This window comes from Hipposideros armiger, unplaced genomic scaffold (genome assembly GCF_001890085.2).
Source record: "Hipposideros armiger isolate ML-2016 unplaced genomic scaffold, ASM189008v1 scaffold_130, whole genome shotgun sequence".
NCBI classification, from domain to species: Eukaryota; Metazoa; Chordata; class Mammalia; order Chiroptera; family Hipposideridae; genus Hipposideros; species Hipposideros armiger.
Window position 1 is genome coordinate 3,089,535 of NW_017731480.1, and position 17,771 is coordinate 3,107,305.

Below are 17,771 nucleotides of genomic sequence, written 5' to 3' on the forward strand. Positions count from 1 at the left end.
GTGAATCAGTGAAATGTCTACATAAAAAAAGCGACTACTATTTTTTGGGTTGTCAGAAAAGTCATGACACATTTTTGCAATGAAAAACATAGAAAAAATACATCATGACTTTTCCGACAATCCAATAGAACTCCATGGTAGCCAAGAGATATCCCATTTGTACATCCTGCAACTTGGCAAAGCCCCAGCCCCTGAACCACAGAGGGGTAGCCTGATGAAGTAGCATGCTGACATCTTCGGTTAAGCACCCTAACCTGAGAGCCAAACAATGGCTGGACCCAGAGCAAAAGTGGGGAGGGGCTAGCTTATGAAACAGCATTCTAATAACCCAGGATCCACACTGGAAAAGGTAGAGCAAAAGAGTGAAGGAAAAAAAAAAAGCGAAGAGCAAAAAAGTGATGAGATGACAAAGGTCAAGGGACCATGTCTCGAGATTAGCACTGTCCAACAGAAATACAATGTGAGTCACATATATAATTTAAAAGTTTCTAGAGGCCAGGCTTCAAAAACTGAAAAAAAGCAGGGAGATGAATACTATATTTTATTTAACCCAATAGATCTAAAGGATCATTTTATCATGTGACCAACATTAAAAATCAGAAGTGAAATGTGTTATGTGTTTTTTTGCACTAAGTCTTCCAAATCGGCTGTGAGTTTTACCCTTACACACATCTCCAATTGGATCAGCCACATTTCAATTGCTCAACAGCTGCAGGTGGCTGGTGCCTGCCATACATATTGGATGGCACAAGTCTAGGTTGAGTTTTGACCGACTTAGTTAAGTGGTGAGATACCAGTAAGGTTGTTTCAATAGTGGCTCCTTTCATCATACAATATAGGTAGATTTAGGATTCCTGGAGTATTATGTTTTATTTATATAGTTTTGAATTCTTTATAAGATGATAATATTCCTTTGAAATTATTTTTTGTGCTTTGCTTTGGCTGATTTTGCTTTAACCATGATTTGAGGTTATTCCTAATGCCCTTCTCATATTCCCTTCACTATGTTGGTTAAAGGAGTGCTGACTCCTTTATTCAATGAATCTTTTCCTAACAAGCTAGTCCTTGGGAGAGGGACAAGAACTATATGATTCATTTCAGTATGCCCAGATTTTGTCACAGTGCCTAAGATATAGCAGGCTCTGAATACACATCTTTGGAGACATATGAAAAGGTGAACTAAACAAGACCATAAGGGTTTTCAATCTGGGCTGCACAATGGAATCACCTGGGGAGTAAAAAAAAAAAAAATGCTGATTCCTGGTCCCACCCACTCCCAGAGATGCTGCTGGTAGGTCTAGAGTTTTGTCCGGGTCTCAAAATTTAAAAAAATCTCCCCCAGGCGATTCTAGTGAGCAGCCAGTGTTGAGAACCGCTACTCTTGGGCTTTCTTACAATATCTTTCTGTGGCCTTGCCTCCCTGATAGAAGGTCCATTTTGCCTCAATTCCCTCTCCCAGAGCAGACCAGCTATTTTTTGAGAAACCTAGTACAGAACAAACTAACACAAAACCCCAAAGGAATTTGCATATTTCTTTCCCAAAGCACCAAACTAACACAAAACCCCAAAGAAATTTGCATATTTCTTTCCCAGAGCACCAAAGAAGAGATGCAAGGTTCTAATTTTCCAACAAAAAAGAACAAAATTTCACGATTTAGGTTTTAAGATGCTAGCTAGTTTAAGGAGAAAGGATTAAGGCTACCACAGCATGTAGGCATATAATACCCAGATATACATACTGTATGTAGCATTTTCCAGAGATAAAATAATAGCAGTTAAAAATCAAAAGTGGAATCTAAGTATATATGAACCTCATTTCAAGGTAATTCCATACATGTCAAAACCAGAAATTATTAATTGGGGGTCAGCAAAGAGAAACATTTCATGTTTTTCTTCAGGCCCTTGAGGTTCTATTTACATGGCATAATCATAAAGCAACGCATCCACTTTGATAAGTCACATATAAAAGCCACCTAACAGCGTTGGCATCACTATTTGCTCTGATGGCATTACTTCCATTGTGTATAAGGCTCAGCAGTGGCCAAGAAAGAACTCTGATTTCTACTTCCACAGACCAGCCCTCACCAAGGAGGAGGGGAAGGGAGCTCTGCACTGAGGCAGCTCTGGAGTGGAGTTCCTCTGGCTCATGGCCTGAGAACGTCCCTGCCAACTCCCAAGGTGCTCTGGCCATACTGTATGGATTCACTTTGCTTAATGGCCTTTTCCTGTCGGTGCGATATCACATGGCCTTATTAATAAATCGAAACAGCATGTTAATATAGACCCAAAGTTTCCTATGTGCGTTTCCTCTGGCTTTCTAGCAAACACAAAAGCTCCCTCTGACTGCCCTACACTTAGTTTTTTTCCTTATTGAGATATAATTGGCATAGAACATTATATTCGTTTCAGGTGTACAACACAATGATTCGATACATGTACATACTGTGAAATGATCATCATAATAAGTCTAGTTAACATCCATCACCACGCAGTTACAACTTTTTTCTTTCTGATGAGAGCTGTTAAGATCTATTCTCGTAGCAACTTTCAAGTATACAATACAATATGGTCAGCTAAGTCACCATGCTGTACATTATGTCCCTAGGACTTACTTATCTTATAACTGGAAGTTGTGGCCCACACTTATTTTTGTTTCTTAAGCTGAATTTGAGAAATTAGAATAGGAAATATCCAAAAGGCATTACATTTCCACGTTTGCTAACAGTGATCAACAAAAGTTCCCTACTCCTGCCAAAATCATGGTGGAAGAAACGTAACTTGGTATGCTTTCTAAACAAGTCCTGCGTCTTGTGCATATCACTTCCATCTAACCCCAAAGGGCTGATGGGTGCCAAGTGGCTGGTCCCAGTTTTCCTTTCTGAAAAGCGATGGAAAATACAACACATGTTTCCAAGTCGCTACACTCATAAAACCAGGAAGATAATCACCACCCACCTGTCCAGTCTGACCTCAAATCTGAAATGCATGACTGCATACACTCTGCATGTATGTCATTTATCAGTTAACATGTACTAAAGATCCTCTTGGTTCCATGGAGAGACAAAGGAAAAGTCTTCCCTCCAAATTTTATAAAAACAAGAGTAATGTTACAAATTTTAAAATATTAAAACAGATTTGAAAGGTGATAAAAATGTTATATAGGACGGCTCCATCTACATGAGCATGTAACCGCCATAGGCAGGTGAACTAATGGAATCATTGGAGCTGCCGGTGGCCAGACAGGTTGCACGGAACAGTGGGCCTCAGAGAAACATGGTGGAATGAAGGATCTTTTGGAGTATTGTGTATATGCAGCTGACACAGCTTCCTACCTTTCTGGAAGAACTCTTCTAGCTTGTCCTTAAAAGGCTGGAGATACTGCTTTGGTGACTCCTTGCACACCACCGCCATCTGTTTCTCACTTGCTGTGAAGAGAAGTTTGGAATTAGACTTCCCAAGAACACGTATTTGCTGAGCCTATGCCCTGAGCTATGCATGTGGGTATTGATGGTGCAAGATCCTTATCAGTCACTGTTTAGCCAAATCCAAAGGGGAAAAGCAAAACCAGAAACAACATAAATAAAACTAATTAGCTCACACCTTTCTTCAGGAACAGGAATATGTGTCACCTCCAACTTTCTTTTCAGAGGTGCAGCAAAACCTTTGACTTGGGATAGGTGAAGTGCTCTGCTTTCAGTCTCTCAAAAACACCGTGAGGCAGAACTACTGAAGGACTAGTCCCAGAGAAGTAAGGGCCCCCACTCTTGTCAGATCATACCCCAAAAGTAGAGTGTGAAACAGATTTTGCAGAAATTCCCAGGCATTCAGGTTGCCCGGAACCACCAAATTGACAATTCCTCAGGGTGACACCCATGTCCCAGAGTGAGAACTAAGCCCAGTGTCTCTCTGCATGCTTCCCATGCACCCACCCATCCCATGTAATACTTCACTAACACACGCGAAGTCATTTCACATGTGACTTACACTTCAGGCAGAATATCTGGAATTTACAATAGATTGCTTTTCTGATAATCAAGCCCCCTTAAATTAGAGAGCTCTGACTTGGCGATATGGAAACTACAACAATCCACAGTTCACCATTACAAAAGGCAGTTGGCTCAGGCACGAGGCACGTCCCCAAGGTTTCTATACATTTGTGCCAGTGGCAAAAATGCACTGGGGAAAGAAAGGCTTCATTTATCCAAAGCTAGAGCTGAGTCACGACCGCTTTGGTCTAGTGAGCGTGGCCAGAAATTGCTTACATGTTCTTGTCCAAGAGAGCATTGGATTTTCACCATAAAGAAGTCATGTCACCTGGTTTAAAAAATAGAGAAACATGTATTCCATATCTTGGAGGAATTTACTGAAGCCCAAATGTAAGGTACCAGAGGAATTTGGAAGGAGAGGGTTAGAAAGGAGGCCTTTATTTATGTTGGGAAACTCGTATCCAATAATTTGGTGTTTTCAAAACCAGCACCCCAGAATGTTTACTATGTAAGCAAAGCATCAAAACTTGTCAACACTGAAGCACAGAAAATGAAAAAGGGGCCACTCAAGTGTCCCCTGAAACTAGTTACCTGATACTTCTCTCTTGCAATATTGCCACCTCGACTGCTGAAATCCTAGACAACTTTGGGGGGTTATAGGATTGTGTTGAAGATGAAAGTTTGATGTGAGGGAACTCTGTCATTTTCTGAGTCAAGTTTGGAATCAGCTATATTCTCAGAGATACGTCCCCGGGGATCATGAGGCAGATCACAAGAGAAGCCTAAATTCAAGCTCTGTCATCGTTACTGACGTTGTTACTTTCTAAAAGTTTTTAATAAAATTTATTTTAAACATCTGCGACTAGCTATTCTGATAACCATTCTTATGCTGTCTATGAAACCCTGTCCATTGAGATGCAAAGACTCATTTCTTTTCCTTAATCATCTATCTTACTGAAGAAATACAAATCCTACCTGTACAAATGGGAAACAAATTTTTTAAACCCAGCCAAACCATCACTTCAAAACATTCCTTTTTTCCCACATGTTTACCTCTCTTTGTCAGCTTATATGTCTTCTCTATAGTAACTAGTTAACTTCTCTACTATTATCTGATTTCCCTTTACCCCCTTCCCAGTAGATGGGCCTGTGGCCAAAAGGTAAGTACCTCCTTCCCGCCACTGTTCTGGTCTCAAAACAGTAGTGCTTTGGGCTGGAGGGCTATCAGAGCGAGGAGGAGACGGACAGAGTAGGTGGAGCTGGAGTCTAATTTGCAGGTACAAACAGGTCTCGGTGATGGGAGCTGGTATGGGGCTGAGGGAGGGGGAAAGGTGGGCAGCGCATGGCTGGAAGTGCCACATCCTGAGCTGAGTAACCATGGAAAGTATTACCGTTTTCTTCTGGGGGTTTTTTGTTATGCTTTAAGGGAGGGGAGATCAAGAGTTAACTTTGAGTCCTCTTAAGTTTTCTCTGATCTCTTTGAATTCACTGAAAAAAAAGGGGGAAAAGTACAAAACAAGATAAAAGTATTATGGATTCTCATGCTAATTCAATTAAATTCAAACTCCCGGGCCTGGGATTTAAGGCCTTTTCCTTTTGGTACCATTCTACCTTTCAGTTCTATTTCCCATATACATTTTACCAAACGAACAAAAATTATGCAAAATTTCCAAAATACATCCACCAGTGGTCCTAGTTCCATGTAGTCATTCTGCTCTCATCCCATACATACTTCCCACTGCATCTGACAAAGCCCTGTCCTCCCTAAAAACGTTTCTCTGAGACACTGCCCCACCAACACAGCTTTTTCCAGTCTTACGTTTTTTAGTATCTTTCCAACATCTACCTTCTGCGGAGCATTTATGTTTTACCTTTAATTGTATTTTTTTATGTACTGATATTAATCCCTGCAAAATCATCTTTTAGGTTTCATATACTCATCCCCAAACTTCTCCAGAGAGCTCCATGTGCATCTGGCCAAAGCATCAGAGTTCCTCACCTTCACTAGATTCTTATGTGGAGGAAAGTTGAAGAAAATTAGCAATGGTGACCCAGACTCAGAGTGGGCTTTCCAAAGGTACAGTGTGACCTCCTCATCTCTCTCCTTGCATTCCAGGAGAGGTATACCACAGGGTCTCAGGGCCTTGACTCTGCAAACACTGTGAGTGTCCCAAGCTGATCTGAAAGGCCTCAGTGTATTTTAAAGACCCACCAAAACATCCGCCACTTCATGCCATCAGGCACAAGCAGGACAGCAAAGAGCCCTCTCTTGATGGGGTAGTTCTGAGAAACAGAAGACTGGCCGGTAGGACTCAGCATTTTTCAATAAGCCTTCACGGCCATGTAAACTTTTCTGATGCTATCCATCTGCGATTCTGAGAACACAGGTAGCCATATTTAAAGGAAAACGAGAATTTCTCACACTATAAACTGAGAGAATCTTTTAAATCCTTTAACTTGCACTCTACTACAGTCAAATGCCAATGACTCTATGTAAAGAGAACTATTTTTCATGAACACAAATAATACAGGGTGAGGCACTGTGGTAATAGGGCATAACTGCAGCCACAACAGTGATTTCTTCAGGGTTACTTATCCCCAGCCCAAGCAATGCCTAAAGTAAAGCTTCTTTTCCTCATTATAAAATCAAAACCTCCACTTTTGCCTGAATTAAAAGGATTAATGATTGTGGCTCTCCCTTTGTCCCCGCTGTGGTGACAGAGTGCTCCATCAAAGTGCTCAGATACTGTTAGGCTATACAGTGGTGTGGTAAAGGGCTTGTGCTTGGATCAACACCTACCTCTACCTGGCCTCAGGTGGGCTGTCTTCCCTCATCTGCAAGATGGGGACTGCTCCCTCCCCCATAGGCATGATACAAGAATTCAGTGAGATAACACAGGTAAAGTGGTTTGTGGAATGACTGACATTAGCAAGCAGCCTCATATGATCTGTCATTTTTATGATTTAGTAAAATTGATCAGAACACACGTCACAGAACAGCAAGAGAGTCATGGCTGGGGATCAGTCACTACAAATGCTGTGTACCTTATTTACGGAAATAGACCCCGGTGCAAATCTCTGGTTTGGAACTTAGGGATAATGATTGTCGTCCCCTCACTGAAGTTCCACAACCCATTGTGAGAACCCCCTGAGGAAACTCCTGGGCAGGATGGAGCAAAACGTAAAACAAGTACCCTAGGCCTCTGAGCCTCAGGATTCTGAAATTAGACGCTGAACCCAGCACACATGAGAGCAGCTGGCCGGCTGTGCTGAGGCCCTCTCTGCACCCCAATGGGCCCAGCCATCCACGTGGCCTATTAGAATTAAATCTCTCCACAGGGTTAAAGCCAGGGCTGCACTCTGACCGCCTCAGCACAGTCGTGCTCCAACTTCTTAACTTGGTTTATCCGAGATGCTTTCCAGCAGACAAATGGGAGATCTGAAGACTAATTAATGATGACACCGGAGACTAGCAGTGCATAAAGGAGAGAGGTCACTGACAAATCCACAAATGTTGTTTATTGTCCACCCACAAGACATGTATACAATATTGCTAGACCACCAAGGTTGCCTCAGACACAGGCTGTGCCAGGAGTTCCAATGTTAAAAGCCAAAGTCATGGCAGGCTCTCTTTCTTTTTGTTTCTATTGCATTTTTGACAGAATTAAAAAATATATCAATTCCTGAAGTTAGCTACTAAGTGATTATTTTGAGAGACAGAAAGATTAAATATTGAAAACCAATACATAATGAAATAATAGACACTAAAATTGAGAGTATTCTCATTTAAAGGTTAAGTGCTTGTGAAGCATTTCACTGAAAGGAAAGATATGGCCTTGTTGTATGTTTTAAGATCTCAGATATTAGACAGTTAAGGTCATAGGTGGTTATCTGTTATTTTGCTTTTGACCCCCAAGAATAAGGAATAAAATTTATTGAGCCACTTAAAAATCATGGGTAGGTTAGAAGGATACAGAGGCAAGACCCCAGTAGAATTAATCAAAATCTAATATATGTTTAATTGTCTTAAAAGATCAAATGTACATGGGTACTTTTTAAGAAAATATGGAATATGTCGCTCCCTCTGAGTTGAAAGCTCTGCGTATGGGCTTAGTACGTCAGAATATATTTTTAGAGGAAAGGAAACATTTATCTAGACTCTTTTTTAAATCTGGAATTCTCTCTTCTCTGCTTACCTAATTCCTGCCCTACCCCCTGCATGGTTCTATGCCAGTCCTACCTCTCCTTCAGTTTTACCATGTCCCTGTCCTTTCCACGAGTTCCATGCTCAAAAGGATCATCATAGAGGATTGTTGCAGCAACATATAGAACTATTTCACTAAAGTAAATATTATATCAATGGGGTTTATTTAAATGAGAGATACAAACCAGAGTCACAGAATGCTGGGTTAAGGGGTTTATCCTAAAGCAATTCATTCAACAAATACATCAATTCACCAAATATCTACTGTGTTCCAACTATGTTATCATGCCACAAATTGTACTTGGTACTGGTGATACATCAGTGAAAAAAACAGACTAAAAATCTCTGCCCTCAGACATTATAGTGAATGGGTCACCAACAAAAATGTCTTAGTGGGTAAGGCACATAGTAATTACTATTTCTAATCATGTGAACTGCATGCAAACATGTGAATTATTTCCTTTCATACTAGCATACGGTACCCCAATGACTCTTTAGTAACACTAGGACAGCATAATGTCCTTCCTAGTGCTTTTCATATCACAGAAAGAGAAAGAGAGAGAGGGAGGGAGGGAGGGAGGAATGGAGGGAGGGAGAGGGAGGGAGAGAGGGAGAGAGAGGGAGAGGGAGAGAGAGAGGAGAGAGGGAGAGAACTTTTGGTTTTCTACCCCTGAACACACTTTTATCAAAACAAACTTAAAAATAAACTCAGACATCAAAATTGCAATATTAGCACAACAAACCTACACAATTCTTTTTCATGGTATTGGCCTTGAACTGAATGGTTAGGAAATTACACTAAATCCAATGTATTAAGATAGTAAAATAAAAACAGCTTTTGGCTAGCTGTAATTCAGGGATTTGTATGAAAGGGGAAAATCATATATAAGACTAATAAAATACTAAGAATTTTTTTATTTGCTTATTATTTCACACAAATGAGAAAGTAGTATTTTGTGGCAATTACACATACATACATATATATACATATATATATATATATATATATATATATATATATATATATATACACTTTTTATTTTTTAAAGGCTACATAAAGGAAGACTTCAAGTTGATTTAAGTAAAAAACAACTGACACAAGCTTGAAACAAAAAGTACATACATATCTCATGTTCCTGAGCTCCAATGCTAAATATGGGGGTGCACTTTAAGGTTTAGTACAGTGAGTAGTGAGTGGTGTTAGGGAAAATCCTGGGGTGGGCTGGGGTGGTGTGGGGGCAAACAGAAAACTTATCCTAGAAAAAACTTGTTTAGATTAGATTTCAAAGGGGACTGCTAGACTCATTTTGCTAGACACTGCCCCTCACCCCAAGCCCAAATTTCTGGTCTAGAATAGACAATGGTGCATTAAAGACTTTTGTGTGGACAACCTATATATAATCAAAGATGTTTTCTGTCTTTACTCTTGTTTGGGAAGTCAGTTGATATAATTATCAAGTCCAAATTATTCCTCCTAGTGACTCTATTCATTCAAAGGCAAAAATCTGTATCCAAAGTGTTCAAAAAAACTTGAATGGGCAACTGGGTATAAGGAGTGAAAATATAGCTGTTATACACATGGTACCTGGGTCAGTATGTTACCTTAAAATAATGCACATGCATAGATGAAACTTACACAGACCAGAGCCATCCTAGTGACTCTATTCATTCAAAGGCAAAAATCTGTATCCAAAGTGTTCAAAAAACTTGAATGGGCAACTGGGTATAAGGAATGAAAATATAGCTGTTATACACATGGTACCTGGGTCAGTATGTTACCTTAAAATAATGCACATGCATAGATGAAACTTACACACACCAGAGCCATTGTTTGTCTGTACATATACAGTGTCTACACCTCCAAAGCTAATTAGGACATTATGCTAAGTGAAAGGATCTAGTCACAAAGGACCAAGTGCATGATTCTGTTTATATGAAATTTCTGGAATAGGCAAATCTATAGAGACAGGAAGTAAATTATGGTTGCCATGAGCTAGGGGAGGGAGGGATGGAAAGATTGAGGGAGTGATGGCAGAGAGGTACGAAGCTTCTTTTTGGGGTAATGAAAATTTTCTAAAACTGACTGCACTGATGGTTGTAAGACTCTATAAATATACTAAAAATCATTGAATTATACACTTAAATGGGTGAATTATGTGGAATATGGTTATATTTCAATAAAGCTGTTAAAAAAGACTAATTAGAAACTCCGAGCAGTAAACTGGAATGATTATAAGCAGATAAGTGAAGAATGTACTATCTGTGCTTCTTTTATAAGATAAGGTGATTTTTTTCAAATCTTAGGTGTGCCTATGTATCCATTATAACTTATAATATCAAATTTTAAAAAATTTGTCAATTACAGTTGATATTTAATGTTATATTAGCTTAAGGTGTAAAGCACAGTAGTTAGACAGTTATAGTTAAATACTCATCAAACCACAGATCTGAAGTGGAAAATGAGTTTGAAATATACATGTACTTGAGAAATCAACACATAAGTCTTCGAAAGGTACCAATGTTATAAAAATAAAAGACCTATTGAACAAATAATTGGACTGAAGGCAAACACAAGCAAGACACTTAAAGAATTTTCTAACTTAAAAAAATGAAGAGCATTGATATATATTCTTAAATACAGCATATAGCTATATATATTAATATGCACGTATATACTTATACATATACATCAACAATCAAAACATTAGAAAAACTTCCTCTTTGAACTATTAATTTAAAGGTACAATTATTTGTTCTTAGTTTTCCATACTCTTTATTGGCTTGGAAAGTTATTTATTACTTCTCTGATAATATAAAATTTCACGAGAACTAAGTGAAACGTACATGAGAAAGCATTTTGTATATTCAACAGCAACACACTATCCATATAAAATATTCAAACAGTGCTAACCTTAGCTAGATAACATATTGTACATGGCTTTATTCTTTTATTTTCCAAGAACAGCCCGAAACAATGACAGCCACCCCACAAACTCTGAATAAATTGACATTCCTCATATGCATATTTTAGTAAACAACAAATCATTATGCTATAGTCTAATCCTTTTCACAAACTTTAAAAAATATTTACTTCTTACTCACCACTCACTCTTAGGCTCATTGACATTTACTTCATCCCAAAAAAAAAAAAAAAAGAGGTTTATTTGGGTAAATGGCCCCTAGTGGATTTTTCCCCAGAAAGGGGGAAGGAACAAGCAGTAGACATTTCTCTTTGGACAGAAGCTAGAAGGCAGAAAATATTGTGCAACGTCACCATGAGCACCTCTAGCTGTATTAGTGTCATTGGAATAATAAATTAGATTATGGTGGTGGAAAAAAAAAAAAAGAAATTTACTTCATCCCTGACACTGAAAAAAACACTCTGAAGTCACCAATGAACCCATCCTATTGTCCGTGTCCTTTCTTTTCTCTTTTAAATCTCATTTGAGTTCACTGCCTGGCTGGGTTTCACTCTGTTGAAGACTTCCCCCTCCCTTCTTTGAAATATATTGTCCCTTAGTCCATGTGTCCTCGTTCCCCACCCCCTGCCCCCCTTCCTGGCTTTCATCCTGCCTCTGCTCTCTGCTCTGTAGCCTCATCCTTCTATAGTCAACCATTAAATGATAAAGTTCTTGAACATTTCTTGTCTTCTCATGCTATGCTTCTCTCTCTAGGAACTCTCCTCCAGGTAAACATTTCAGTAACTATCTCTGGGGCCGTGACTCACAAGTTTACACGTCTAGCCCATATTTCATCTCTGGAAGAGCTCTTGAACCCATTATTCCCGCCATAATGCCATAGTGCCTTCTTACCTGTTCTTCCCACATCCACCCTGGCTTCCTTCTGATGTGTTCTCCATATTAGAGTCAAAGTGGTCTTTAGAAAATATACACCTGCTTGTGTCAATCTCCTGCTTAAACCTACCAGTGGCTTCCATTACTTGTAGACCTGGCCCTTCCCAGTCCCTGCTTGGGTTGGCTCCTGACGGCCTCCTCAGCCTCCATTCTCCCTGCCGCACTCTGTGTGACAGCCACAGTGACCCCCCTCTCAGTTACTCACACATAATCAGTTCCCTCCCATCATCAGGGGGTTCCTTCACCAGTGACATTCTCCTCTACCCCGAGTAGCCAGGGAATAGTTAGTGGTCAGTGATCGTTTTCATCTCACCTTAAAGGTTACTTCCTCAGGATTTCTTTTCAACCCTCCACTCTATACTAATGAGCTCTCTTGTGTTACATGGTCTCATAGCACTGTATACCTCCCCTTTGTAATTTTATTACAACTATCATGATTATTTGATTGTTTCCCCCTATTAGGAAGAAACAGAATATCTTGCTTCCTGTTTTATCCTTGGCATCTGCTATAATGTCTAGCCCATAGAAGATACTCAGTGAGTACTCACTAAATAAATGAATGAACTACCAAATCGTGCTGGTGGTGGTAGTTATACACACACAGTACAGATATTTTATCCAAAAATATCTCTCTTTAGAAAATAGAGATGTATCTCTTTGTAAATATAATACATGTAGATGGATGCAGGGGCTGGAGAAAACATAAGTAGACTGAATACCATGATATTTTTATTCATATTAGTCCAATCAGATATGAGATACATGTGTTTAAAAAAACCTTAAAAGCTAGATTTAAAATTCTTAGAAAGGGGATGGTCATTACTAGAAACAAAAATCTTTGATAAATTCTTGGAGTCAAAAGCACCCATCATCCCCAGTTGAGGACTTGAGAGAATATTATCTAATATCCCAGCTTCAGGGAAATGGGATGTTGCTTTTCATGACAGAGGAAGAAGAGTTTGACTCTCTTTAAGGAGAAAGATGGCCACAGAGAGACAAGGGTAGCAAGAGAGAAGAGCAATCGAACTGGAGAAGGACAGCCTCTGAGGCATCCCCACAGCTTCAATAAAAGCTCCTGAGCTCAGTGCTTGCTGGAGTGAATATGGGCTATGAACACCAACAAAGGGGTTGAGTTTTACACTGAGTTTGGACCTAGTGTAGAACAGAGACACCTCACAAGGAGGCAGAGGTGCCCTCCATGTATCTCTCTAACCCCCCTTTCCTTCAAATTTATGGATAGCTTGTTTTTCTACAGAGATGGGATTCGAGCATAAATTGTGCTTAGATCATAAGAGACAGGGTGGTTTCTAGCCCTACTATGCATATATATGGGTTACAAAAATACTCATGCATTCAAAATATTTATTGAGTATCTGTCCTAGGCCACTGTGCTAAATGTTGGGGAAAATATTTAACCAAGATCTATTGGTCATCTCTTCTCTAAAAATGTTCATAAGAGTCTAGTAACAGAGAGACAAGGAAACCAACAAATTGTAATGTAGCATAGTGTCATGGGACACTGGGTAGGGGCTTCCAATTCAGATTGGGGTTGGGTGGTAGCCAGGGAAGGTTTTCCAAGAAAGATAACTTACGAGTTGAATTGTGAAGGTCAAGGAAGCGTTAGCCAGCCAGCCAAGAAAAATAAAGGGAGGAGGGAGTAGTTTCAGAAAGAGTAATAAAAAAATGATGCGTAAGTTTGAGAGGGAAAATCAAGAGTGTTGTTTAGGGCACGTTAGGTTTGAGACGCCAAAGGACTCTCACGTTATATACAAAAGTCTGCAGTTTAGGCTGCATGGATGGGATAGAAATAACACACCAGGAAGTCATAGACATACAAGTGGTATTTAAAGCCATGAAAGTAGATGAATTGATAGGGAAAGAATGTAGGCAAAGAAGAGAAGGGGTTGCAGGACAAACCCTGAAGCATGTAAGCGGTTAGAGAAGAGGCCAGAAAAGGATAGGGAATAAGCAGGAAAGCACAAATGTAGAGGTGTGAAATCACAGGATCTGAGAGGAAACCAGCATTGCAAGAAAGAAAGAGCTGACAGCTCGGTGCAATACTGTTGGAAGGTCAAGTAGAAGACAGGGAAGTGACCACTGATTCTAGCAACATGGAATTCACTGGTCATCTCAAAAGCAGTTTCAGGGAGTGAGGGGTGGAGGGAGGAAGCCAAACTGAAGAGGGGAGAGGCAAATGGAGACAGACTCTATAGCCACTTGTTTAAAAAGTTAAGCCACAGAAAGAATAGCAAAATGACGAACACCCTTCCATCCAAGAAGATGTTCTCTGGAGTTACTCTGATCAACCGTGGGTGCCCCTTTCCCCAGAGGAATGTTGCATAAAAATAAACCCACTAGGGATCTTGAGCCCAGGGGAATCCCATGATGCTGATTCACTTCTCAGAGGGAGGCTGCCCAAGACCCAATTCACCTTAATGTCCCATGATCACGGGTGTGCTCCATGAAAAAATTTAAGCAGAAGTGACAGGGCCAAGTGAGGACATGCCAACATGCTTTAGGACTTTTGGAAAGACTTGTGAAGCTGGGCCACTAACAACAGCATTTGCATGGAATCATCTGAAGCACTATTCAAAGGTCCCTCCTATCAAACATCAGAGCTGAGTCAGAATTTCCACTGTGATGATTATGTGGTTATAGACCCAGCCTTGGTCTGTGAGACATTAGCATGAAAAATATTCATTAATCACCTACTCATGACTAGGCCTAAATATAGATGGATTAGGCATGATTTGATTTATAGGGTGCTAAGGGATCCATCTATTTATTTAAAAACTTCCCTTCCCATGGTCCCCGTGAAAATCACCACCAGTTTGAAGCCTTCCCTTGCACTAAAGACGCTGACTTTAGAAGATCGCTTTAAAAATGTATATGGAGTAGATGAAAAAGGAAACCTTATCAAAGAAGAATTCATTAATGCTTTAGTATAAATCTATTTCTCAGACTGGTCTGGAAAGGCTAGGTTTCAGGCAATAGGCAGGACGTTTATGTTATAATGGAAGAAAAAGGCACATTTATCAAGGTTCTGATCTCTAGGTAGACTGTATAACAGGAAGCCTTAGGCAGGCAGCCCCAAACATGAAATTCCTGAGCATCTGACGGGGTAGGGTGCTCATCTTGGGGAGGAGAATAGCAGTTCACTTCTAAAGAGTATTATGAAGGTAACACACATAAAGAAACATGATAGGGCCGGCCGAGTGGCTCAGCTGGTTAAGAGCTCGCTTGGGAGCGCCAGCTCTGAGCAGCAGGGCTGCGGTTCGGATCCCACATTGAGGGCCAGTGACGCTCGCCCTCTACAGCTAAGATGGTGAACAACAGCTCAACCTGGAGCTGGGCTGCTGTGGGTCGCCGGCGACGGCGTAGGCAGTGGGCTGCCACGAACTACATGAGTGGCTGGCAGCCAGTGTGAGCTGCTGGGAGCCACTGTGAGCAGCCGACCACTGACCAGTGACCGATGGCCTCACCCGGCAAGAACACAATGATCATACCAACATGGGCCAGTGAAGTGATGTCCTCCACAACTAGACTGAAGAACAAAAACTGCAATTTGTCTACCTGTCTGTTCCCCTTCCCTGATTTCCCAACGCTGTTCTCCTCCCCCTAACTCCCCAATAAAATCTTTAAAAAAAAAAAAGAAACATGATAAACATTTACCAAAAAAAAGATAGCAGGAAAAAAAATCATTCATGATACCATGACCAGGACAGTTACTATTTCATACTTTGGTACTGAATTTTTTAGTGTTTTGGCTTCTGCATCACACATACCTTATAGGGGTTGCCTTTATATGTTATCTATCTATCTATCTATCTATCTATCTATCTATCTATCTATCTATCTATTTATCTATCTATCTATCTATACTTTCATTTGATAGAGAAATTTGTGTATCTTTATTCTTTCTATTAAGCATACCGTAAACACTTTCTCATATTATTTCACAGAACTCTCAAGCGTTGTGTTTAATAGGCAAATAAAATTTCATCAAGTGGACGTATCCTCGTTCACTGACTAATTCTCCTGCAGTTGAATAGTAAAGTCCTTTTTACTTTATTCTTATAGTGAATCATTCAGGCTTTAAGCAACATAGGAGACCATAAAAAACTTATTCTGAGTTTAAGATTACTTCTTTAGGATATATATGAGAAGTGGAATTACGGGTAAATAGGAAAAACATTTTTTATTTTTCATTTTACTTTATTTTATTTTTTAAAAGATTTTTATTGGAGAATTGGGGGATGGGAATAGCACTGGGGAATTGGGGAAAGGGGAACAAACAAGTTGCTGTCCTTTTTGTTCTTCAGTCTAGTTGTGGAGGACGTTGCTTCACTGGCCCAAGTTGGCACCATCATTGCGCTCTTCCCAGGCCAGGCAGATCAGTCGCCGGCTTCTGGACGGCCGCTCACGGCGGCTTGAGGGCCGCTCAGGCTGGCTGCTGGCTACACACGGTAGCCCATGGTAACCCACTGCCACAGGGGCTGCAGCCTATGCCATCACCAGTGACTCATGGCATCCCACCTCCAGGTTGAGCTGTTGTTCAGCATCTTAGCTGTAGAGGGCAGTGTCACTGGCCCTCATATGTGGGATCCGAACCGGGGCCCTCTGGCATCCCAAGCCAGCTCTTAACCAACGTGCCACTCGGCTGGCCCGAAAAACGTTTTTTAGAGTTCATGATACATTGAGATACAAACTGCTTTTGGTACAACATGGACAGTACCAAAATGGGGAAGACAAAGGGGACAGATTTCGAAAATAAAACTGTGCCTTCTCGATGGCTTTGCAGAGATGACTGGCTACATATAAGCTAGAATTGTGCCTATCACTGCAATATGGGGCCTGTGGCCCTTGCATTGGAAGTGATTACTCTCTAGGATGGCGAACAGTGGATGACCATCCATGCACTGAGGTAATTTACTCAAAGGTGAAGACAACTGGTGACATACGAAAATTGATTCAAGATAATCTAGGGTTAACTACCGTGTAAGACTAGGTTTGAGGCCTGCCCTGGAAAGCAGCTTTTTTAAAAGTCTCTATATCTCACATTTAATTTGAATATAAATTACACTATTGTCAGTACCCATATAGCTATCTGAATTTGTGTGTGGGGGGGGGCAGGGAGGAGGGAGGGAGGGAGCAGTTAAATTTTAACTGGCCTGGTCTGTAGGCCCACCAAAATTCAGATAGCTCCACTAGTATTGACAACACTGTAATTTATATTCAAATTAAATGTGATACATAGAGCTTTTCAAAAAAGCTGCTTTCAGGGGCAGGCCTCAAACTTAGTCTTACACTGTGATTAACCCTAGATTTCACTGATATGTGGGATATAAAACTGAAAGCAACAAAGAAACAAGACAAAGAAACAAAAACTCACAGACACAGACAATGGTTTAGTGGTTACCAGAGGGTAAGGGGGTGGGTGGTGATAGATGAGGGTAAAGGGGGCCAAATATATGGTGATGGAAGGAGAACTGACTCTGGGTGGTGAACACACAATGTGATATATAGATGATGTACTGCAGAATTGTACACTTGAAACCTATGTAAACTCATCATTGTCACCCCAATAAATTTTAATTAAAAAAATTACATCCAGGGCTGGCCGAGTGGCGCGATGGTTAAGAACTCGCTTGGGCTGCCAGAGGGCCCCGGTTCGGATCCCACATATGAGGGCCAGTGACACTGCCCTCCACAGCTAAGATGCTGAAC

At 40.5% G+C, this 17,771-nt stretch overlaps 1 protein-coding gene across 1 annotated transcript in view; it reads right to left on the reverse strand.

Moving 5' to 3' along the window:
- FMN1 (formin 1) overlaps positions 1-17,771 on the reverse strand; it is a 288,007-nt gene that overhangs the window by 90,236 nt on the left and 180,000 nt on the right. The window contains exon 14 of the mRNA XM_019649189.1: positions 3,333-3,425. Within this exon, the coding sequence (XP_019504734.1) occupies positions 3,333-3,425 (93 nt within the window). The remainder of the gene's footprint in view (positions 1-3,332; positions 3,426-17,771) is intronic.